This window comes from Atta colombica, unplaced genomic scaffold, assembly GCF_001594045.1.
Source record: "Atta colombica isolate Treedump-2 unplaced genomic scaffold, Acol1.0 scaffold96, whole genome shotgun sequence".
In the NCBI taxonomy this organism is placed as follows: Eukaryota; Metazoa; Arthropoda; class Insecta; order Hymenoptera; family Formicidae; genus Atta; species Atta colombica.
In genome coordinates this window covers 1,554,351-1,575,856 of record NW_017259590.1, presented here as the reverse complement: position 1 = coordinate 1,575,856, position 21,506 = coordinate 1,554,351, and the positions used below count along the sequence as shown (strand labels likewise).

Here is a 21,506-nt window from a genome sequence, read left to right as displayed (position 1 = left end):
AAAATATTTCGTTATTATATCTAATAAGTTTGCTGCATAAATACAATCAGAAGATTAATCAGAAGATCTTTAAATAGAGAGAAAGAAAAAAATGAAATAAAATAAATATTCAGATTATCAAATATTAATTATATCGACTGATGACACAATTGGCTGTATTTTCTTATATTAATACAATTATATTTTATGAAAATTGATCAAATTTCAATGATTCTTCTCTCTGCTGCTCCAATTCTTTTACAGCTCTTTCTAAAGCAAACAGATGTTCATCCTGCACACCAGGGGCTATCGTGCGCATCGCAGATGCCAATTTATAGAGATACTCTATATTAGATCCACTAATGCCACGTGAAACAATTATATGTCTCGCAATGATATCTATGTTCTCCATTCCAGCAAAATTTGGATTATCTTCTTCACCTATATAAATAGTGAGGTAGAATGGAGCTTCGTCCAATACAGTTGAAAGCGATGCTGTTGAAAAAGTCATCCTCGAGAGATCATTCAAAGACACGTTGGTATTTGAATCACTTTGGGTAGACTTGGAAAAATCACAGGGATAGAAGAGGACGGTTTTTTTTATGTAGCCACCTTTCTCTCGGAAATCCAAATGATTCACTACATTTTCTATATTTTCGGAAGATATCTTGTAAGCGATTCCCCATACTTGATCGTCGGGATTAGTAGAGGCAAGCAACGTCACCACACGTCCAGGCTGCAAAAAAAAATGAAGATATATAGTTGATGTGAGAAAAAGCAATTACATCTTGCCTACCCTATTGGGCACGCCTCTGTGATCAGTACTCTTTTGATAAAAACGCCTGATATATCCCTTGATGTAACCGATGAGCTTTTTCTCATATGGAAAATCTGCTTTCCATATCAAAGAACCATAACCAAATACCCACATGCTCGCTCGCTCGCTCGCTCAACGTCGGCCGAAAGATTTCTTTTTATCGTCGACAACAATGACAATCACGTCATGCAATGTAGACTTTGTCTAATCTCTTCGGTGACGAGCTCGTCTTTTAATGCCGTGACATAACTTGTAGACGACTCCACTCTAAAATTATGCTCCATGTTACATTCAACGCGTCTGTTACGCCCTGCAACATAACCTATTTATCTGTCTCGAGTACACGTGACAAGTGAATGAAGTGAGACCTGATTGCCACATCGCTAATTGGTCAATTTAATATAAAATTTTCTGATTGGTTGGTTTAGTGGAAAGGAGTGGAAAAACTCCAAGCACATTTGCTCGGAACTCCTCCCACACAGGCATGTGCACAAAAATGCAAAGTGTGCATATGAGGTGGATTAGCATGAACAATTGCGATAACGATTGTTAGCATCTCAATACATTTATAACAAAATAATGTAATTTATTATAGATGAAATGGCATCGTTATTGTTACGCACAGAGATCCTCGCTATTCGATGCGTAGGAAATATCATATTTATAGGTTAGTTAGTTACGAATTAGTTAATATAATTACAATAATCATATATTATATAATTTATGTAATATTAATTTAATGCAAATAATTTTTATAAGAATTTTAATATTACACGAATAATTTTTTCGCAATTAACAAAAACCTTGGTTAATAATAATTAATGCTTTGGATGCACAAGATAAATTTGATCAAGTTAATATAAATTTTTATTACTTTTTAATGCTTGTTTATTATCGCAGGTATGGGACCTACTCTCTATGTATTCAGGAATTGCAAATTTGAGTGCAAGTTGGATTGTCTGTATCCAAGTAATATACATGGTATTGTAATAGGAACGGATAAAATATTAGCTGTATTTGGTGCCAAGTCTATATGCATTTGCAAACTTGTTGAAATAGAGCACAACATAAGGTAATATAATTTTATATGCATGATACACCAAAGTCAAATATCAATATAATATCTATAGATAAAAATAAGAAAAATTATCTATATGAGGTATAGATTCATGTTTATATAATTATAACTGTTTTTTTCTTATTTTTATTCAGAGCATATTAGAATAATTTGATTTAAAACTTGAAATATTTTGATGTAATAATTTTTTTTGTTCTATTTGTATATGTAGAATAAGAAAACAAAGTACTAATCAATTCAATGATTGGATAATTGCTGCAAAGTGGATATCATTTAAGAAAGAAATACGATTGGCAGTTCTATTTGCTCATAATTATATATCTATATATAATATATTTAATAAAACTTGTCAAATTATACGCTGTGAAGAAACATGCATTCTGTATCCTTTCATGATTTTTGTTAATTAATTTTTTACAGAGATAATTGATATAAAAAATGAACAATTTTCTTAATTAATATCTAGCTATGGCGGTTCTATATCAGGAATTTCTCAAGAGAATTTAGTTATTTTCAGTGGAACTGTATTTCAAGAAATTTTAATATGGAAAGTAGACAACAGATGTAATGACACTAATAAAAGAATGCCAGTTTTGCATCGTTTAATAGGACACAAGGTTTGGTAATTATATTGAATTTAAAAGGATAACTATTTTTGAATAAAAATCTCATCTTGTAAATTTATTCTAGGGTGTTATATTCTCTGTTATTTGTGATCCATCTTTGCGATTTATTTGTTCTACATCTGATGATAGAAGTGTCAGATTCTGGAAAGTAACAGAAGATGAAAATTCCAAAAGCAACAATATAAACTGGCAGACAGTAAAAATAGTACCAATAAAAGCAATGTTTATGCACACAGCAAGAGTGTGGAAAGCTTTAATTAGAAATGACATTGTTTTAACAATAGGAGAAGTAAGATTTCAATTATACCAGTAGGTGAAAATTACAATTTATTTTTATGTATATTTTAAAAAATTTTCTATTTTAGGATTCACTTATATGTACATGGTCACTCTCAGGTAATTTACTTAATAAAACTCATTATAAAGCTCCTATATGGAGTATTGACATATCTGAAGACAATATAGTATATGTGGGTGGAGGAGATGGATCTGTGCATATGCAACCTTTTGAACATTATAAAAGCCTAGAAACAATTTTTCTATCTGGTGGCAATGATACATGTAATTTTCCTAAATATGTCTCCTATTTGTATGATGATACAATTTTAGTCTTTACTGAATTGGGAACGCTTTTACATTACAACAAAGAAATGATGCTTAAAAACACTATATACTTAACAAAAGAACACTATTATATCGTGCAAGTTTCTCCAAATCGCAATTTTGTTGCTCTTGCATCTAGAGACGGATATGCAATAGTATACGAAGGTAAGAATGTTTATTAATGCAAATCTTAACATAAAAATAAATTTTTATTACAAATATATTATCTTTTTTATTTTCAAGTTTTTAATTATTAAAATTACATAATAGATAATGTATTTTTAGAGTACCTTGGGACTTTACGACAGTTTACGGAGAAAAACAAAATAATGGATTCACAAATCTTATCTTTGCAATGGTTAAACAATTCTGATTTGATAGCTTGTGGAACAAATGGTCTTTTGAAATTATTGAGTGGTGTGTAATCATTTATGCAACTATATCATAAATAATGTATTTTAGAACATGTATAACATTATGATTTTATATAGGTAATCTTACAGTGCATGCAGAATGCATATTGCCGCTCAGTAGAGAACGTTGGTTGACTGCAGCTATAATCTATAAAGATGTTAATCCTCCTGTGAATTACGGGATATCATATAATTTGTTAATATGTGGGGATAGAGCTGGAAATATTTATGTATATGATCTGAAATATATATATTTTGACACAGTTATTAACATAGATATTAGTAGAAAACCTATTCAAACACTTAATAAGATTCATGGTAAAATAGGAGTTCAATCATTTTGTATATTTGGAGAAAACTTGATAACATCTGGACGTGATGGAATGTTGAGATTTTATCAAATACATTTAATAAAGGACTCTTTTATATATACAAAGCCCTTGGTAATGCTGCATAAAAAAAAAATGCCAATGGACTGGATTAGTGGCATGTTAAAAGTGAATACAAAAAAAATAGGAGGGATGGAAAAAAATGAGATTTTTTTTGTATTTGGTTTTAAACAGGTATAAATAGAAAATTTTATACATATAAATATATATGCACATAGTAATAGAAAATCTTGTGTAATAATATATTATATCTCTTACAATAACGTTTTCAGGTGGAATTTATAATATATAACTTGTTGAATGAAAACGTAATCGTCAGAATTCCTTGCGGTGGCGGTCATAGATCGTGGGACTGTGTAATATCGCACACAAAAGCCAGTTTTGTTTATATTAAAAATAAACAGGTCCATGTACGTGATATGAATTCTTCTCTTTTTCTTTCACATCCTATTTTACAGGTAAGTGATTTTAATCTATTATTAAAAAAAAAAAATTGTACAAATCTTTTTATATTTGTTGTTTTTTATAGAATGGATTTCACATAAAAGAGACTTGTTGCTTACGATACATTTCAATTAAACAATCAGATCATTATCGAGAAAATATTTTTATATCCGGTAGTGAAGACTGCACTCTTCGTATCAGTAGTATTTTTGAATACGATTTTCAATGGAACGTTTTCAAAAATTTAGGAACTTTTAATGGCCATCTTTCGGGTATTAGATGCTTAAGTGTTGTTGAATTAAACATGTTACATGAATCCGAGTTTCAATACCTAGTCTTTTCTGGTGGAGGAAGAGCACAATTGAAGATTTGGAAGCTAAACTTCAACTTCCAAAGTATTAACCCAAAAAATCCACATTCAATAAAAAAATTAAATATGTCATGTTTCGATATGAATTCTCATATGCTCTATAAACAAAATCAGTATTGTAAAAAACCATGGCAGGAAACTAAGCAATCCTGTATCGAAGAACCAGAAACACGTTATATGGATATTTATGCCTATTACCCTAAATTAAATTATGTATTAATCTTTGTAGCTTGTGCAGACGGATATTTAAGGTAATTTAATTATTTATTTCATCAAGAATGATATATCATTTTATGAAAGTTATAAAATAATTCCTTTTTTTTCCATTGCAGACTATTTGTATATGATATTATAACTAACAATACATATTTGAAAGTATCTACTAAATACATAGATCGTTGCATTTTGAAGATACACATATTATTATTCAAACCCAAAGTAATTGTATTAACAATGAGTACAGACGGAAAATTACGTTTTTTCGATTTTACCGACATGGTCTCGAAAATACACGAGGATGCAAATTCTGGGAACCAGAATATTTTGAATTTCGACAATATTCCTTTTGCAGAATTTAGCTTGCATCAGTCAGGAATTAATTGTTTTGATTTAAAGGATATGAATGAAAATGAATATCTTTTAGTTACCGGTGGCGATGACAATCTTCTCAATGTCATCTATTTTCAAATTTATCTATCAGAAAATAAACTATCAGCTGAAATATTATCCAAATGGAATACAGCATCCGCACATTCCACACAAATCGTTGGTAAGTTAGGGCACATATGACATCTTTTAAACTATAGTTATATGTATTACATGTTCCACACATGCCTTAAGAAATTTATAAAAATGTATAATACCAACAGGTGTGAAATTGAAAAGCAATATAATATGTAGCGTGGGAATAGATCAGCAAGTTATTACCTATAATTATTCATGTTCCAATGGAGTCGTACATGTAGATATCTTAAATCAAGTATTTACATCTGTTACGGATGTGCAAGGCATGGAATTATATGGTTATCCCAAGTAAGTTTAAAGATGTATTAGATGTTATAATTGTCTTCTTTATTTCATTTATTCTTATAAATATTAATTTTAACAGCCACGATAAAAGTTGGAACGATTTTATTTGTATATATGGACGAGGATTTGAAATAATGTCCATTTAAAATTTCACACAAAGCATTATTTGTGTAAAAAATATTTTCTACCGAAGAATCTTATATATATGATATTTTATATATATATTATATATATGTGTGTGTGTGTGTGTGTGTGTGTGTGTGTGTATGTGTATGTGTGTATTTATTTATCTATAATATTTGTAATACTCAATTATGTAAATATAAATTAAATCATTACACATTTAAATATGTTCAAGAATAATTAATTATTTCCCATCTTTTTCATCTAATTAGAGAAAATATTTTTGCTATTTTAAATACAAATTAAATTGTGCAAAGTTTAAATAAAACATGGGACATGTGAAATAATGAACTTCAATTGTATAAATATATAATATAGAAATTTTGCATTTTTTTGAAAATAAATAAAAAAATTATTTACTTTTGTTTAAGATATTTGAAATTTTTAAATTTTATAATATGAGAAAAATTAGGGGCTCCGCACAATAAAAGGAACAGAGAATAAAAATTTCAACCTATCAAAAATCATGTATTGTGGAATACTCATTTTCTGATAGATTGAAAGGTTCTTATTCTCTGTTCTTTGTTTCCTATTCCTTTTATTATGCGGAGCCTCTTATAGTTTCGAATATATTGAATTATCTGAAAAGTTCATGCCGATTTTGAAGAAAATTGAAACGCAGAAGATTTAAATTTTAGTATACATTTATTAAATTATATAGGTGCCATTCTGTTCTATCTTTCTCCATCTTTCAGGCAATTTGAAAATTCCATCCTTCCAGAATCTCTCAAGTTTTTCAGTGAAAAACTTTTCTAAATGATTTTTTACCTCGACCAAAGAGTTGAAGTTTTTTCCATTAAGGGAATTTTGTAATGATCGAAATAGGTGGAAATCAGAGGACGCGAGATCTGGTGAATATAGATGGGATAGAACATCCCAACTGAGCTCCAACAACTTTTGTCGAGTTATCAAAGGTACATGAGACTGCGCATTGTGCTGATGAAACATGACGCCCTTCGGATTCGCTATTTCTGAACGTTTTTGTTCAATTGCTGTCTTCAATTTGTTTAATTGGGAACAATACTTTTCTGAATTTATTGTCTCGTTGTTTGATAAAATTTCATAATACAGGATCCCTTTCCAATCTCACCAGACACAGAGCATGACCTTCTTTGGATGAAGACTGGCTTTTGGGGTGGCTAAAGGTGGTTCATTCCGCTTTCCCCAAGATCTTTTTCGCTCAACATTATTGTAAATGATCCATTTTTTATCTCCACTCACTTGCTTCAAAAATGGTGTCTCCTCATTGCGTTTATAGAGCGAGTCGCAAATGGAAATGCGATCCATCAGATTTTTCTCTGTTAGATCGTGAGGAACTTATACATCAAAACAGTTTATGTAGCCAAGCTTCACAAAATGCTCGTGGATGGTGGATTTTGACATATTCAACATTTCTGCTAATTTACGTGTCGTATAGTGTGGGTTATTCTCGATCAGTGTTTTAATCTGATCTTCATCTGTCGTGGAAGGCCTACCCGGGCATTCTTGATCTTCAAGATTGAAATCCAGCTTTAAACTTAGCGCATCACTTCTGCACAGTTCTTTCAGATACAGCACCTTCGCCATAAACAGCGCATATCTTGTTTGCCGCTTGTGTGGCATTTTTGCCTTTCCGATAAAAGAAAAGGCCTAAAATGCACTTTGTTTTCTTCCATATTCAAAGGCGTATAAAACTGAGAGAAATTAACGTATCACAACCAAATTTTTTTACAAGTATGCCTGAAGTACTGTCTACGATATGTACGCATGACATTTGTTTTCAATCATTCTGATATATTCAGACCTGTCCTTACGCCACCTACCAAAAAATCAGCACGAACTTTCCGGACAACCCAATATTTAAAACAATTTGAACAGACTTTTTCTTTTTGAATTTGCTCGTCACTAGTCGTCACTGCCGTCAGATGTCAGTTTAATTGTAAAAACATGGCAGTACAATGTGTGGTATTTTGACAATATTGCGCAACGTTTCTTGATGAATAATTCATAATATTTATAAAAATTGCATGACATATTTAATTATATAAAGATGTCAAGTATTACGATATCAGCCATAAGACCGCGGACCAGTATCCTTGATAAATCCTTGAGTAAAGGTAAAGGAGAGGTTAGCTTGAGTTGTTTTGCCCTTTTATTTTCCGAATTAGTGCAATATTGTCAAAACAGAGTCTATACCGTTCCAGAGCTGCAGAATAAGTAAGTAGATCAAATTATTCTTTATCATTCATTATCTCGCATTCACTTATAGGTGTATTATCTTATGTTGTGACTAGATTGGCAGAGATTGGAGCAGAAGTTGGACACAGGATAACAGATCTACTTGTAGTACGAGAAAAGGGTGGCAAACGTGAGATAAAGCTACTTAATGTACTGCTATTTATCAAAAGTACAGTGTGGAAGTCCTTGTTTGGTCGAGAGGCCGATAAATTAGAACATGCAAATGATGACGAACGTACTTATTATATCATTGAAAAGGAATCCTTGGTAAACAAATTTGTGTCAGTACCCAAAGATAAAGGAAGCTTGAACTGTGCATCCTTCGTCGCTGGTATCGTGGAGGCTGTACTTTGCGATTGTGGCTTTGTAAGCAGCTTCAGTTATTTATTCTTTTTGAGATAATCTATCAAACAACTTTTAAGCTTGCACATTTATATTTTCATGAGACAAAATTTATAAATGTTTTAAATATTATTGCAGCCGGCTAAGGTAACAGCACACTGGCATAAAGGAACTACATATATGGTTAAATTTGATGACGCTGTTGTTGCGCGTGACAAGCAATTGGAAGATCGGTAATAGAAAGGAAATAAACACATACGTTACATTACTCTTTCTATAACGATAAAATATATAATACCTATATACAAATTTACCAATTGTTGTGATAAATCTATAATCTTTAATTATTATGTTAAATTCATATTTTATGTGTGTACCTTTTATATTTGAGACTGGTATCACTCTTCATCGAATGTTCATTTCATAATTATATGTTTATAAAATCTTTAATGTTTTTCATATTCTATTGACATACATTGCATTTAACATAAATATATATATATATATATACATATATATGTATATATTTCTTATAAGTTTATTTTATATCATCTAAGTTAAATACATCAACTGCACGTACTTTATTAAAATAATCATCTAACAGAATCTATGTGATCTGCTTGCATAATCAATTTGTCCAGTACGATATAAGTGCTCTTTTTTATCCTATGAAAAAAAATAATGCATATTACATATTAATATTTTGATTCTTGAATTTTATATTTTTTAAACACATTTGGCTTACCTTACCTTTCTATTTTTTAATGTCACTGCAGTTGCGATAATAAGAGATGCAATCATTCCAACTCGCGACATATATCGTATCAATGTAGGTACAAAGTGTTGCTCTATCGTTGTCTTCGAGGCAGCATATTTATATATTCCTGTATCAAACTGTATTCATAGAATGAGTAATCATGTGATAATTTATTAAAATTAATTTATATAGACAGAATTATAAAATTAATTTACATAGACATAATTATACTCTAAAATCAATTATTTATTATTTCAAAATTAACAAAGTACTAAATACGAAGATACAACAGATAGTTTCCACTATTGTCATGTTTCATTAATTTGTTACATAATTTCTGTAGATAATTTTAAATATAAAGTGTATACAATTAAAGCAACAGTTATATACATACATATATAAATATTTATGTATTTATGATCCTATTCGATTTTTTAACGTTATACTTTTTATAATAAAGTACTTCATATTCTTTAAAAATATTGAGCATACTTGAATCCGAGAAATACAAAGATCGGAATAATAAATTATAAATGTGACTGAACAAAATACCGTCGTACAATAAATGATAACAATGAATGCAATGAATTCAATCAGTATATAAATCAAACATAAATAGGCGTAAATATTGTCTATGGGACAAAGTATCGCTAATATTTGTGAACTTATAGGTTAAGTTAAATGTGTATGTACGTACGAGAAGACTTTTAGTTGGGTGTCCTGAATCTTTTAGATACAGTTCGCGTAACTGCTTCCGTTTCGCATCTCTCCATAACGCGATTTCGCGTTGCTCCGGTGAGCAATCGTATATCTTTTTCGACGACATAACTCTGAATTTTGTAACCTTATTTCTGTCTCTTCACCCTTCACTGCGTTTCTCTACTTTATCTCGCGAGCAGATACGTAACTTTTACCGATCGTAATATAGTAATCGCAAACTGACATTGTGAAATAGACACTTTGAAGTGTCCTATAATAGTTCCTAAAATCCGATGTCCACGATGAAAGAAATTGGTCTGAGATCTCAGACAGAGAAAAAATTAACAAATCAATGAACAATGAACATTCATCATTTGAATAAATCACGTAATTAAATTGATTAATTCTTTCTGCATCCGAGGTCTTAGATTTTGAGTATCAATCATGAAACTTTTTTCCTAGGATGAAAAATGAAAAATGAAAAATTTCTTTATTAACTTCAATAATTAAAAATTTCACTTTTCATTTTTCATCCTAGAGATAAAGTTTGATTGATACCAGGATCAAATAGTAATTAATTAAAACGTTAAAAATTTAAAAAAAAGTTAAAAAGTTAATAACTTTTAATTTAACTTAGTTAATTTTAAATATATTAAATTTTACATTACGTACATTCGTAATCTGTCCATATTTTAAGACCATCTTAAGTATTGTAATTTCTTAAGATATATAGAGCTCTCTGATTGGTTTATGCGATTATACCTTATGTCATAAACCTTAATCCTAAGGATCTACAATAGATGTTTTAAGCCTTAAGTCGTAAGAAATTGACCAATTACATTCAAATATTCTTCTCTCATTCGATTGTAATGTGGTCAATTTCTTGATTAAGTATTAAAAAGTAAGACTTATTAAAAAGTAATCACTGATCTTGTATCTTCTCTATGCTGGCTGTTTTTTTAAAGTTATATAATTTATATAATTATATCGTTATGTGTTATATCACATATGAATAAAAAAATTAAAAATTTAATTTACTTAATAATCTATATAATTATTTAATCTCATTTTAAGAAAAATTAGGATATTATGATCTAAAAAATAATTTTTTTCAAAATTAATTTTTTTTTAACTTAAGTTAATTCAATATTGACTTAACTTACGTTAAGCTAATTTTTTATTCCTTCAACTTTTAACTTAATTTTATTACTTAATTTTGTAAAGCCATTAACTTTAACTTTATTCAGTTAAAAAAAACATTAACTTATCCAACTCTGATTGATACCCTAATTTCTAGCATCGTGGATACAAAGCTTAACGTTAATAAAAATGGTGAAATCACCTTGTTATTTATAAAAGAATATAACAAATCGATAATAAATCTGTGAAAATTATTAAAACGACTTAATAAAATCTTGTATTCGTAATCACGATGCTAGAAATCAATCCGAGACTTCGGATGAAGAAAGAATTGATCAATCGCAATGATCATGTGATCAAATTGTTCAAGTGTGATTTGTTAATTTTTTCTTTGTCTGAGATCTCAGACCAATTTCTAACATCATGGATATCAAGTTTAATACAGAAAAATGATGGCTGCGGTCGATTTGAACTCTTTCAGCGCTTTTCAGTACTTCTATTCTTATTTTACGTCTAATGAATAATAAAAATAAAAAATGTTTACAAGCGCTTAAGCCTGCTCTACAATATGTTTTTTGTTTCCTGTTTTTGTTTCTTGCCTTTCATTATTTTTTACATCTTACTTTTTTACGATCTTTTTTACATCTTTTACTTTTTATCCGGTTTTTTGTTTTGTATCATCTGAGATAAAAGATAACGAATTTTGAAAAAAAAAAACAAGAAATACGGAACAAAAAATACAATTTGTTGATAAAACGATTGTAAAGAAGAAAAAAGCAAAAGGTAAAAAACAAGAAACAGTAAATAAAGAGCACATTATAGAATAGGCTTTAAAGTGCGTGAATCCAAATCGACTGCAGCCGATAACTTATCACCAATGATTTAGATATGATATACGTCAGTAGTTTTGTTCCTTAAGTTCATTGGCGCTGGTATCTAATTTTCAATATGGCGACGCCCATGCAATGAATGTAGGTTAGAATTGATCAGAATGATCTTATTTTTGTCTCAATAGTTGCGTTCAATAGAGAAAGTAGCTTTGTTGTGACAACTGTTGTGAAATTTTTCAATACGATTGGTTTATACATTTAGATCCATAAGGAACTAAAAAAAACCAGAATCAACCATGTTGAAGAATTTTGCAAAGCTGCTTGTTCCGCTAAGCGCAGCCACAATGATATGTAATTAAAATAGATTAATTATGTATAATTATTATTTCCTTTATACTTTCATCATTCAGATACACTTCTACCAATAATGGTAGAAAATTTATAGAATACACAATATGAATAACTAATTTCAACGGCTGCTTTTCTTTAAAAGGCAGTCGACACAACGAATGTTCTACATTATTCATTGAATGTCAAAAAGGATAAAACATTTGTCAACCACATTCCAAAAGAAAAACAGCTTACATCGGATTATCAGAACACGTCATTTTCCAAAAATGTCCAATATAAATGATGATAGCATGCATGGTCGGTTGCATCATTCGGTTTATCGCTGAAAAGAAACGAAACATGGTATAGACCTCGTGACAAGCTTAATCATGCGTGTTATCATTTCCGCTTTTTTGAAAAAGAGTCGTCGCAGCATCCTCTCAGGATGATTATAAATCTGGGTTACTCGATATCGTAGACACATGATTGACAAAACTCGCAATCATGACGTCACAATCATCTTATCTCACTCTGTGCAAGCTGTGCAAAACGATACGAAAGATCATCGCGCTGGAATTCAACGAACGAATTCGATAAACAACGAATGCGATGCATAGCTAATATACATACATATATTATGTATGTGCATACAAACATCGAAACGTCGCCAGACGACGCCAATGGACTCCATTGTCGTTTAATCACGTGGCCTATGGTGATGGAAAGTAATAACAGGGAGAGGGAGGAATACAAAAGAACGACGCTAGTCGGAAACGATTGTGATTGTCGCACATTGTCGTTACGTCCGTGGTAGACTCAACTAGCAGGGAATAAAGTTTTGCAAGGAATAAAGAGAGCTCGTAAGTGTAAATACGTGTAAGTATTAATTCGTTGCTCGATTAACCAAGATACGCAGTTCGTTTGCTTTCAGCAGCAGCCTTCCGTTTTTCATGTATTCGTTTTGTGTAAATTTTTTTTTTATCTAAATCATGTAAAATCAAACAGGTGCGGAAGAGTTCAATTTGCGTAACAGAAACGAATAGCTTCAGTTTTCTTTCCTTTTTTGCCATCTCATTATTTATATACAACGCGATAACGCGTTTAGATTTTCATAAAGATTGAATTGTGCGTATTTAACCTAAAGGACATACGTCATATTATATTATATTATATTAATATCAAAGCATTATTTAGGGTGTTTAGGCTAATCGAGAATGTTAAAATGTGAACATTTGTGTCACTTGTAAAATTTACTCTTTATATTTTTTTTAATTCTTTGAATAAATTAAAAAAAAGTAAAATTAAATTGAAATTAATCTACAGTGGTAGAAATGAACATAAAGGAAATCAATTCCAAGATGAATATTAATCTTGAAAGTGGAATTGTATATATAAAACAAACAATTCCATAAATTTAACGTAAATTAGGTGAGATCATTGTGTTCAATGTGTTTTCCTGACACTGTCTTTATGTATTAAGTAAAGTTGAAATATAGAGAATTCCAACTATAAATGATCAACATTTTCCTACATCTATATTGCTTACAAATTGTAAACAAACAAATGTGAAGTTAATGCAAAGATATCACAACTCCCTATCAGATAGCTATATTATATATTTATTCTTTTGTCTGTTTAATTGTTTTACAAAATAATTGAGAGTTTAATATTTTATCATTACATTTCACATACATGAGGCAAATACTTGGAACATAAAATTATATCGTGCTTTGAATATATCAAAAGTAATAATATATCAAATTGTGTGTTATAACATTTATGATTATATAGAAAAAAATCTATTGAATATTGTATATATTACTGTAATTTTTAAATATATATATATTTTGTAATTAAAATTATTAATTAAATCAAGCCGATTTAGACAACATCGATGATGGAGATATATAATTATAAACATGTATAAACTCTTTATACATGTATTTACCACGTGATTCAATAAATCTGTTTATCATGTCGAGTGGTAGCAAACGCATCTAGTGCGCAATTGAGAGATATCAAGAAAACTTTCGTTTTTTTTTATGTTTAAAGAAAGAATTCATAATCATGTATTTTGTCATTTCAAGGAAAGGAAGATAACACCGGATATACATATATTTGTGACGTCATCAATTTTATGCATAACTTTGTTTTTAGAGTACCTTTGGAGATTAGATTGATACTACCATAAACTACGAATATATGATAAATATCGAAATCTTTTTATCACATACTTTTGTCTAGACAAGGTGGACAAAAGGATATGATAAGAAATCAATAGATAAAGTTTGAAGGCTCAGTTTTAAAATTCATGATCAATTCTTAACCAAAGTTCAACTATTCCTTATCTCTTTTCGATTTTAGAATTAGAAAGAGATAAGAAAGTTGAATTGTGAAATGGGCCTTTAAATTTTAATCTATTGATTTCTTATTACATTCTTTTCAAGTCTTAGTAATAATTTGATACTCTTTTTTGCGTCTCGGCTAAAGCATCCAGAATACATCTGAAATTGATACGAAAGGAAAAATTTTGATAAAGAACTCTGACGATGAGACTTTTCAAATACAAGTGTGTATAAACATCTATGTGATTAATTCATAAACAACACGAGCCGCTATTATTGACGCGTTAACAAGGTCGAGATTTTGAGATCCGTTATTGTATTATTTTCACGTGATCGTACATCTCTCACGTGTTTCATTGAAACAGAATTATATTATCTATACTGGATCCAAGTTGGCACAGAGCAATTATCGCTGTGTCATCGCAGCAATTTTACCGCAGGTTTGTCGTGAGAAATGTGAGTCATTATTAAAATCACACTAGCATGAACGACACGATAATCAAACGAATGATTATTCCGGAGGATGCAACACACACGCATATCCAGAAGAGAAAAAAAATAAATTGTTATAAAACCACAAATGGCGTAGCAGAGATTTTCATTTGATTGACTTTGAGGCATTTTTTTGCACACAATTACATAATATACATATATATGAATACGCGTATTGCTTCTGATGAGTGCATGCAAGATGCGTCATTTTTTTCTAAGAATCAGAAAAACAAAATGATTCTTTTGAATATAGAAGTTCTTGATAATTGTGGTGCAAAAAATAGGACAAACGCATGTCAATGTCTTTTATGAAATTTTTGTGCAATTTTCGAAATTTTGATTATGTATATTTGCAGTGACAGGACAAAGCTTTCTTATGCTATTAATAACGTTGCTTTCTTTCTCTTACGTAAATTTTGAACTCTGCTCTTTCAAGCTAAAACTCACTGCTAGTTCATTAGGTTATATTTTTATTTGATATTGCACTATAAAATAATATTCATGAATTTTCACAATAAGATTGAATGAGCGATCGAGCAGAATAATTTTTTAATCTACAATATAAAATTAACTTTTTTATTTCATATATAAGAGTTATATCTATTCTATATTATATTATTGAAATAATCCTTTTTTGTAGGTGACTTAATTGAGGAATAAATATGAAGAGTGTGGTGGTTTTGTTGTTACTGGCAGTTTTTACCACGGGACAAGCTATTTCCTTCAACAAGATTTTAGATGTAGAATGGTTCAGTTTTATGGTATAAAAGTTGTATTTATAGTAGAGTTTAAAATTATTGCAGCTTGCATCATAAAGTTTACTCTGAAAGAGTTAAATAAGACGAAAATGTAGCCTTCCATATCCAGTTACTATTCTTTACAAGTAGTAACATGGATACTTTGTTCAGTTCTTTGTTTATCATAGATTTTTAATATTGTGGATCAGTTTCTTACGTAGAATATATTTCATAGCAAATAGGATATGATAAAATATTTGTTAAGAAAGTAAAAAAGTCAAGTATGCAAGAAATTGTCGAATCTAATTTATAAATAAAATTAAGGATTAAAATGATCAAAAAATTAAACTAAATATTGATTATAATGATTATTACTTTAAGACAAATCATAAAAAATTCTACAAATCTTCGATTGAAGAGGGATATAGAATGAAAATCTTCTTGGATAACAAGCGCAAAATTGTTGAACACAATCGCAAATATGAGCTGAATAAAGTTCCCTACAAATTGGGAATGAACAAATACTGTGATATGGTAAGTTTCTGAAAAGCAAATTATCTGTATCACAAAGCGAGCAATTTTTCGTGAAACGCTTATTTTTCTTACAGTTTCATCATGAATTTGTCAATACTTTGAATGGTTTCAATAGGTCAGTAAAGGCTCACAAGCAATTTATGGGAGCAACATTTATCTCGCCAGCTAATGTCGAATTACCAAAAGAAGTCGATTGGAGGAAACATGGTGCTGTTACAGAAGTTAAAGATCAAGGACATTGTGGCTCTTGCTGGGCATTCTCTACTGTAACCCTATTTTTTAAATATCTTTAATAGATAGAATTGGATAGATAGAATTGGATTACTTATTGTCTTTTTTTCTTGCAGACTGGCTCTTTGGAAGGACAGCATTTCAGACAGACTGGCATTTTAGTATCACTTAGTGAGCAAAATTTGGTTGATTGTTCTGGCAACTATGGCAACCAAGGATGCAATGGTGGTTTGATGGATAATGCTTTTAAATACGTCAGAGATAACAAAGGCCTTGATACCGAAAAGAGTTATCCATATGAAGCAGAGAATGACAAGTGCAGGTTTGTATTAATTATTTTGCATGATTGGAAAACATACATAGAATTTAATGATTTATTAAACTCTTAAAATTGCAGATACAATCCGAGAAATAGCGGCGCTACTGATGTCGGTTTCGTAGATATTCCAAGAGGAAATGAGCAGAAATTAAAGGCTGCAGTCGCTACTATAGGTCCGGTCTCCGTTGCTATTGATGCCTCTCATGAATCTTTCCAGCTTTATAGTGAAGGTATGTAAATAAATAAATAAATATATATATATAATTAGTATAAGCTAATTTTTTTACAAATTTAATTGAGTTTATAACTTGTATATAAGACTTTTAATCTTATAAATCGGAAATTTAATTCATAATGAAACTAATTGTTGTGTAATAAAATCTGAACTTGTGTTCTCATTTTTTTTCTTTTTTACTTAAATTTTTTCACATTTTTTAGGAGTATATTTTGATCCTGAGTGCGATTCAGAAAATTTAGATCATGGTGTGTTGATCGTCGGCTATGGTACAGACTCAAAAACTGGCCATGATTATTGGCTGGTAAAAAATAGTTGGGGTGAAACATGGGGTGAAAAGGGTTACATCAAAATAGCCAGAAACAAGAACAATCATTGTGGTATAGCAAGCAGTGCCAGCTATCCTCTCGTTTAACTGCCGTTGATAATTAATTTTTTAGTTGTGATCTACTAATTCAGACATGACAGCTATGAGAGGCCTAATAAAGTTTTACGAATTTTAGAATAAATTTTTATATCATTTCTGATATATGATTTCTTTAAAATCATATTTGATAAAATTGACGTCTTTCTACAGACAGTTTTTCTGTTTTACCGCGCTATGATAGGAATCAGAAGACACGGTAGTATCTCCGTGCTAAGCGCAATGACACTAACGTGATTGTAATTACAAATTTTACAGTTTTTCCAACTTTCTTAGGTCTCTATACAAATTAGTTCTTTCGAATAAAGAGCAAAGAATAAAGACAAATTCGGAAAAATTACGAAAATTGCAAGCTTCGAAAATGGTGGTTCATTGTTCATCGTTTTAACATATCTATTACATTTAGTGACAATTATGGATATTATCTTAGGATGTATTTTATCTTAGGATATATTTTGTATTTTTTGTTCACACATTTAGAATGATACTATTGCCCGGGATATTTTCTTAATGTCTCAAAGAATATATTAATGATATATATTTCATGTAAATTTAACTTTTTACACTAAATCTACAAAACTAATAAATGATGGTCTAATTAAGTATTTTAGTAAATCATTACACGTATCTCGGGTAATAATCCAGAGTCAAGTTATTTGCTATGCAAATTGATCTCTATTTTTTAGAAAATAAAGGAAAATAAAAAATTTTTAATTATCATGCTATTCTTATTTATCTCGATCTTGTTAATAATAAGTTGGATATGCGATACTTCGACAGTGATGTATCATGCATTCCTAGTTGCAATATATTTTTCAAGCTTCATTTTGTTCCCGGAAATCGAACGATTAATCGTCAAGTTTTCTTCAACTGATTTGTACTCATTCTAAAATAATTATAGAAATTAAAATCATTCAATTTTGATTTCGTAATTGATGCAAAGTAAAACTTTTCATTGCGATTTTCAATATCAAATGTTGGGCGCTACTCATTTTTTTTATATTGCCGTTTTTTGTTTTCCATATCACGATCAGTTACTGCGGCTGTATGTCGTCTTTTAATCTTTAATTCTATAAGAATGAACTTGTATATATGTTTAAACTCCAAATAATTCAAGTATTCATTATACATGTCTTACGGTCAACGCTACAAATGCTTTCTTGATTGGTCACTTTGTTAAATTCTTTCTTCTGATTGATCAAGCAAATACTTCAAGGCATTAGCATATTGGGCGCGTTCAAATTAACAAAGCGGCTAGCGTGCTCGTCAAGTAAATAAATATAATTGGTTGTTTCTTATAGATTCAACCTCAATCTCACTGCTATTAGATGTTCCAAAATTTGCTGCCTGTACTGAAAATCTATAGTGCATGTGACATAAACTGTAGCATTTTCAGCGCTGGCAATAAATTTAGAACACAGCTGATAGCCATAGTTGATTAATTTACCATCATTTATCCATTGCTTAATTGTTAGAATTTAAGAGGATTTCTTTAATGCGACATGAATGTTGTGCTTGTAACTGGCGGTACTGGACTCGTTGGTAGAGCAATTCAAAATGTTATCGAGAATGACAAAAGAGAAAACGAAAAATGGATATTTATTGGATCCAAAGATGCAGATTTGGGGTAAGTGAGGTTAAGTGACTAAGATTAAATCAACCAAACGATTAATGCGATTGCAAAACGCTATGTATATGATATTTATTTTAACCAAATGACTTTTGCAGTGATAAAGAGAGCACACGGAAGTTATTCGAGCATCATAAACCGACACATGTCATTCACTTAGCTGCTATGGTTGGTGGTCTCTTCCACAATATGTCACATAATTTAGACTTTCTGGTAAATATTACGAAGAATATATCTTTCATTTGTGTATCAATTTATTATATTGTAGCTTTAATCGTGATTTCAATACCTTTTATTGCAGCGGAACAATATATATATGAATGATAATGTTCTGCACACTGCTCACGAGAACAATGTCGTGAAGGTTGTCTCATGCCTTTCCACCTGTATATTTCCTGATAAAATATCTTATCCAATAGACGAAACTATGGTAACATACATTAGATAACATACTATAGTAACATACATTAGATGACTATAATTAATGTGTATGTAGGGCAGTACATGTACCATACAAATTAATTATGTATTACAGGTTCACAATGGACCACCACATTCCTCGAATTATGGTTATAGTCATGCCAAGCGACTCATAGATATTGCTAACAGAGGTTACTATGATCAGCATGGCAGGCTATATACCAGTGTGATTCCTTGCAACGTATTCGGTCCGCACGACAATTTTCATCCTAATGATAGTCATGTAATACCTGGTTTAATGCGAAGACTTTATGACTTGTGCAAAGATGGTATGGAAAAAGCATCAATATTTTGATTATGAAAATAAGTTTTATGTATAAACATCATTTGAATTTCTTATCAAATTAGTATTTTAATTAGGAAATACAGAAGATAAAGTGTTCACTGTATTGGGCTCTGGTAAACCTTTAAGGCAATTCATCTACAGCATAGACTTAGCAAAATTAATAATTTGGGTGTTGCGGGAATATGAGTCTGTAGAACCAATTATACTATCAGGTAATTATTCATTTAGATATAGTATTATACTATCAGGTAATTATTCATTTAGATATAGTATTATTTCCCTAATTTTTTTTAACTTTTTAGAAAACATTATTTATCAATAATTTTATAGCTGCTACTATTTTTACTATACTGTCGGCAACATAGAATCTTTAAAATCATCACTAACTAATATTTTAACTATTAGGTGAATGTCACTAGTGGATAAATTTAAATCTGTAAAGAATAAGTAAAATTTAATTTTTATTTTCTAATGATTAAACCTTAAAAACTTAGTGTATAAGAATACTAGAATTTTTTCAGATTTATATAACCTGCAGTTAAAAGAATTTCCTCTATTTCTCGAAGGCTTCTGTGAAAGAAATAATGTTCCATGTTGTCGACAGAAGATTAAACAATACTATAATATTGCAATTATCAGTGTTGTATAACTTTATCATGGAAATTGTGAAAGAAAAATGATAATTTTTAGTGGATGAAGCACAAGAAAAATCGATAGCACAAGTGGCAGAGACTCTGGCGCAAACTTTCAACTTTAAGGGAAAGGTGATGTATGATACATCGGCAGCGGATGGACAATTCAAAAAAACAGCAAGCAATGCAAAATTACGAAAGTACTTGCCTGACTTTCAATTTACACCTTTTGAACAAGCGATTAAAGAGACTGTTGATTGGTATATAAAAAACTATGATCAAGCGAGGAATTAAAACCGAGGTTGCAAATTGTTATTATAATCTTGCGATAATTTATATTTTAACATATGAAGTATAATTCACTAGAATTCAGATATATCAATGCTAAATAATGTAAGTTGTTATTAAGAATGAATGATGAAAAATGAATGATGAAAAATGTACTGAAGATTGAGTAGTATATATATATTAATTATATAATTTTATTATAAATTATTATTGTAAAAAGTTATTTTTGAAGTAAATTATCTTTATAAAACATAGCATTTATTACTCAGGAAGAACGAGTTCAAAGCTTTTTGTCCACCTTTATAGTTCGAGCTCAATCAAGGTCCCTAAAATCCACAGTAATTTCGGTATTTTCAAACTGTTAAATAAACATTAGAGGATACGTGAATATTTTTATTGATCTGGAAAGTTACCTACCAATGCGCATACTAAACATAGATTCAGACGAACATCTGCGGCAGTGCATTTATTTTCGCTTGTTCGTAGCACTCCTAAAGTATATTTTAGGTCAGCTTGCGCATAAATTTGATTGTTAGATCGCTTTATGATGCGATTTATTGACTGCCACAATGTGAAATGCAAACGAATTTTCAATTTTTGTAAATTATTATATGTAAGCAGAAAATT

At 30.0% G+C, this 21,506-nt stretch overlaps 7 protein-coding genes across 10 annotated transcripts; 4 read left to right on the top strand and 3 right to left on the bottom strand.

Moving 5' to 3' along the window:
• Positions 1–184: 184 nt before the first annotated feature.
• On the bottom strand, positions 185–1,127 carry LOC108693645 (putative glutathione-specific gamma-glutamylcyclotransferase 2). Its single transcript, XM_018202688.1, has 2 exons — positions 776–1,127; positions 185–715 (listed from the first exon to the last, which is right to left on the bottom strand). Exons 1-2 carry the CDS (start codon positions 908–910, stop codon positions 185–187), a joined length of 666 nt encoding a protein of 221 aa, XP_018058177.1. The 5' UTR covers positions 911–1,127.
• Positions 1,128–1,390: 263 nt separating this feature from the next.
• On the top strand, positions 1,391–5,932 carry LOC108693678 (WD repeat-containing protein 6). The gene is made up of 13 exons (XM_018202734.1): positions 1,391–1,463; positions 1,697–1,868; positions 2,086–2,256; positions 2,341–2,491; positions 2,565–2,789; positions 2,866–3,268; positions 3,389–3,520; positions 3,595–4,079; positions 4,178–4,363; positions 4,435–4,970; positions 5,052–5,488; positions 5,589–5,751; positions 5,828–5,932. The coding sequence occupies exons 1-13, from the start codon at positions 1,397–1,399 to the stop codon at positions 5,892–5,894; spliced, it is 3,195 nt and encodes a 1,064-aa protein (XP_018058223.1). The 5' UTR covers positions 1,391–1,396; the 3' UTR covers positions 5,895–5,932.
• Positions 5,933–6,565: 633 nt separating this feature from the next.
• LOC108693695 (histone-lysine N-methyltransferase SETMAR-like) lies at positions 6,566–7,697 on the bottom strand. Its single transcript, XM_018202756.1, has one exon. It carries the CDS (start codon positions 7,531–7,533, stop codon positions 7,249–7,251), a length of 285 nt encoding a protein of 94 aa, XP_018058245.1. The 5' UTR covers positions 7,534–7,697; the 3' UTR covers positions 6,566–7,248.
• Positions 7,698–7,869: 172 nt separating this feature from the next.
• Positions 7,870–8,818, top strand: LOC108693689 (trafficking protein particle complex subunit 5). The gene is made up of 3 exons (XM_018202748.1): positions 7,870–8,127; positions 8,205–8,514; positions 8,629–8,818. The coding sequence occupies exons 1-3, from the start codon at positions 7,961–7,963 to the stop codon at positions 8,725–8,727; spliced, it is 576 nt and encodes a 191-aa protein (XP_018058237.1). The 5' UTR covers positions 7,870–7,960; the 3' UTR covers positions 8,728–8,818.
• Positions 8,819–8,920: 102 nt separating this feature from the next.
• On the bottom strand, positions 8,921–10,142 carry LOC108693698. Its single transcript, XM_018202760.1, has 3 exons — positions 9,945–10,142; positions 9,241–9,384; positions 8,921–9,156 (listed from the first exon to the last, which is right to left on the bottom strand). Exons 1-3 carry the CDS (start codon positions 10,071–10,073, stop codon positions 9,088–9,090), a joined length of 342 nt encoding a protein of 113 aa, XP_018058249.1. The 5' UTR covers positions 10,074–10,142; the 3' UTR covers positions 8,921–9,087.
• Positions 10,143–12,842: 2,700 nt separating this feature from the next.
• Positions 12,843–18,057, top strand: LOC108693727 (cathepsin L1). Of its 4 annotated transcripts, none has more exons than XM_018202835.1 (8): positions 12,843–13,106; positions 14,737–15,031; positions 15,724–15,844; positions 16,202–16,354; positions 16,429–16,620; positions 16,702–16,907; positions 16,983–17,134; positions 17,343–18,057. In XM_018202835.1, the coding sequence occupies exons 3-8, from the start codon at positions 15,746–15,748 to the stop codon at positions 17,552–17,554; spliced, it is 1,014 nt and encodes a 337-aa protein (XP_018058324.1). In that variant the 5' UTR covers positions 12,843–13,106; positions 14,737–15,031; positions 15,724–15,745; the 3' UTR covers positions 17,555–18,057. The 4 variants fall into 4 exon arrangements, with proteins under 4 accessions (XP_018058324.1, XP_018058323.1, XP_018058325.1 ...); XM_018202834.1 differs by having other exon boundaries at positions 12,843–13,122; XM_018202836.1 differs by lacking the exon at positions 14,737–15,031.
• Positions 18,058–18,987: 930 nt separating this feature from the next.
• On the top strand, positions 18,988–21,122 carry LOC108693681 (probable GDP-L-fucose synthase). Its single transcript, XM_018202738.1, has 6 exons — positions 18,988–19,190; positions 19,292–19,406; positions 19,495–19,623; positions 19,729–19,942; positions 20,034–20,171; positions 20,650–21,122. The coding sequence occupies exons 1-6, from the start codon at positions 19,066–19,068 to the stop codon at positions 20,883–20,885; spliced, it is 957 nt and encodes a 318-aa protein (XP_018058227.1). The 5' UTR covers positions 18,988–19,065; the 3' UTR covers positions 20,886–21,122.
• The last annotated feature ends 384 nt before the right edge of the window (positions 21,123–21,506 follow it).

Bases quoted from the DNA above. Each gene is read 5' to 3' on its own strand.
- LOC108693645 (XM_018202688.1), bottom strand. From the start codon at position 910: ATGTGGGTATTTGGTTATGGTTCTTTGATATGGAAAGCAGATTTTCCA. The intron at 716-775 runs GTAGGCAAGATG...TTTTTTTTGCAG, and splicing joins ACAGAGGCGTGCCCAATAGG to CCTGGACGTGTGGTGACGTT.
- LOC108693678 (XM_018202734.1), top strand. From the start codon at position 1,397: ATGGCATCGTTATTGTTACGCACAGAGATCCTCGCTATTCGATGCGTA. The intron at 3,269-3,388 runs GTAAGAATGTTT...ATGTATTTTTAG, and splicing joins ATATGCAATAGTATACGAAG to AGTACCTTGGGACTTTACGA. The intron at 4,971-5,051 runs GTAATTTAATTA...TTTCCATTGCAG, and splicing joins TGTGCAGACGGATATTTAAG to ACTATTTGTATATGATATTA.
- LOC108693695 (XM_018202756.1), bottom strand. From the start codon at position 7,533: ATGCCACACAAGCGGCAAACAAGATATGCGCTGTTTATGGCGAAGGTG.
- LOC108693689 (XM_018202748.1), top strand. From the start codon at position 7,961: ATGTCAAGTATTACGATATCAGCCATAAGACCGCGGACCAGTATCCTT. The intron at 8,128-8,204 runs GTAAGTAGATCA...TGTTGTGACTAG, and splicing joins GTTCCAGAGCTGCAGAATAA to ATTGGCAGAGATTGGAGCAG. The intron at 8,515-8,628 runs GTAAGCAGCTTC...ATATTATTGCAG, and splicing joins TACTTTGCGATTGTGGCTTT to CCGGCTAAGGTAACAGCACA.
- LOC108693698 (XM_018202760.1), bottom strand. From the start codon at position 10,073: ATGTCGTCGAAAAAGATATACGATTGCTCACCGGAGCAACGCGAAATC. The intron at 9,385-9,944 runs GTACGTACATAC...CTATGAATACAG, and splicing joins ACCCAACTAAAAGTCTTCTC to TTTGATACAGGAATATATAA. The intron at 9,157-9,240 runs GTAAGGTAAGCC...TTTTTTTCATAG, and splicing joins TGACATTAAAAAATAGAAAG to GATAAAAAAGAGCACTTATA.
- LOC108693727 (XM_018202836.1), top strand. From the start codon at position 15,746: ATGAAGAGTGTGGTGGTTTTGTTGTTACTGGCAGTTTTTACCACGGGA. The intron at 15,845-16,201 runs GTATAAAAGTTG...TATTACTTTAAG, and splicing joins TAGAATGGTTCAGTTTTATG to ACAAATCATAAAAAATTCTA. The intron at 16,355-16,428 runs GTAAGTTTCTGA...TTTTTCTTACAG, and splicing joins TGAACAAATACTGTGATATG to TTTCATCATGAATTTGTCAA.
- LOC108693681 (XM_018202738.1), top strand. From the start codon at position 19,066: ATGAATGTTGTGCTTGTAACTGGCGGTACTGGACTCGTTGGTAGAGCA. The intron at 19,943-20,033 runs GTATGGAAAAAG...TATTTTAATTAG, and splicing joins TTATGACTTGTGCAAAGATG to GAAATACAGAAGATAAAGTG. The intron at 20,172-20,649 runs GTAATTATTCAT...GATAATTTTTAG, and splicing joins AGAACCAATTATACTATCAG to TGGATGAAGCACAAGAAAAA.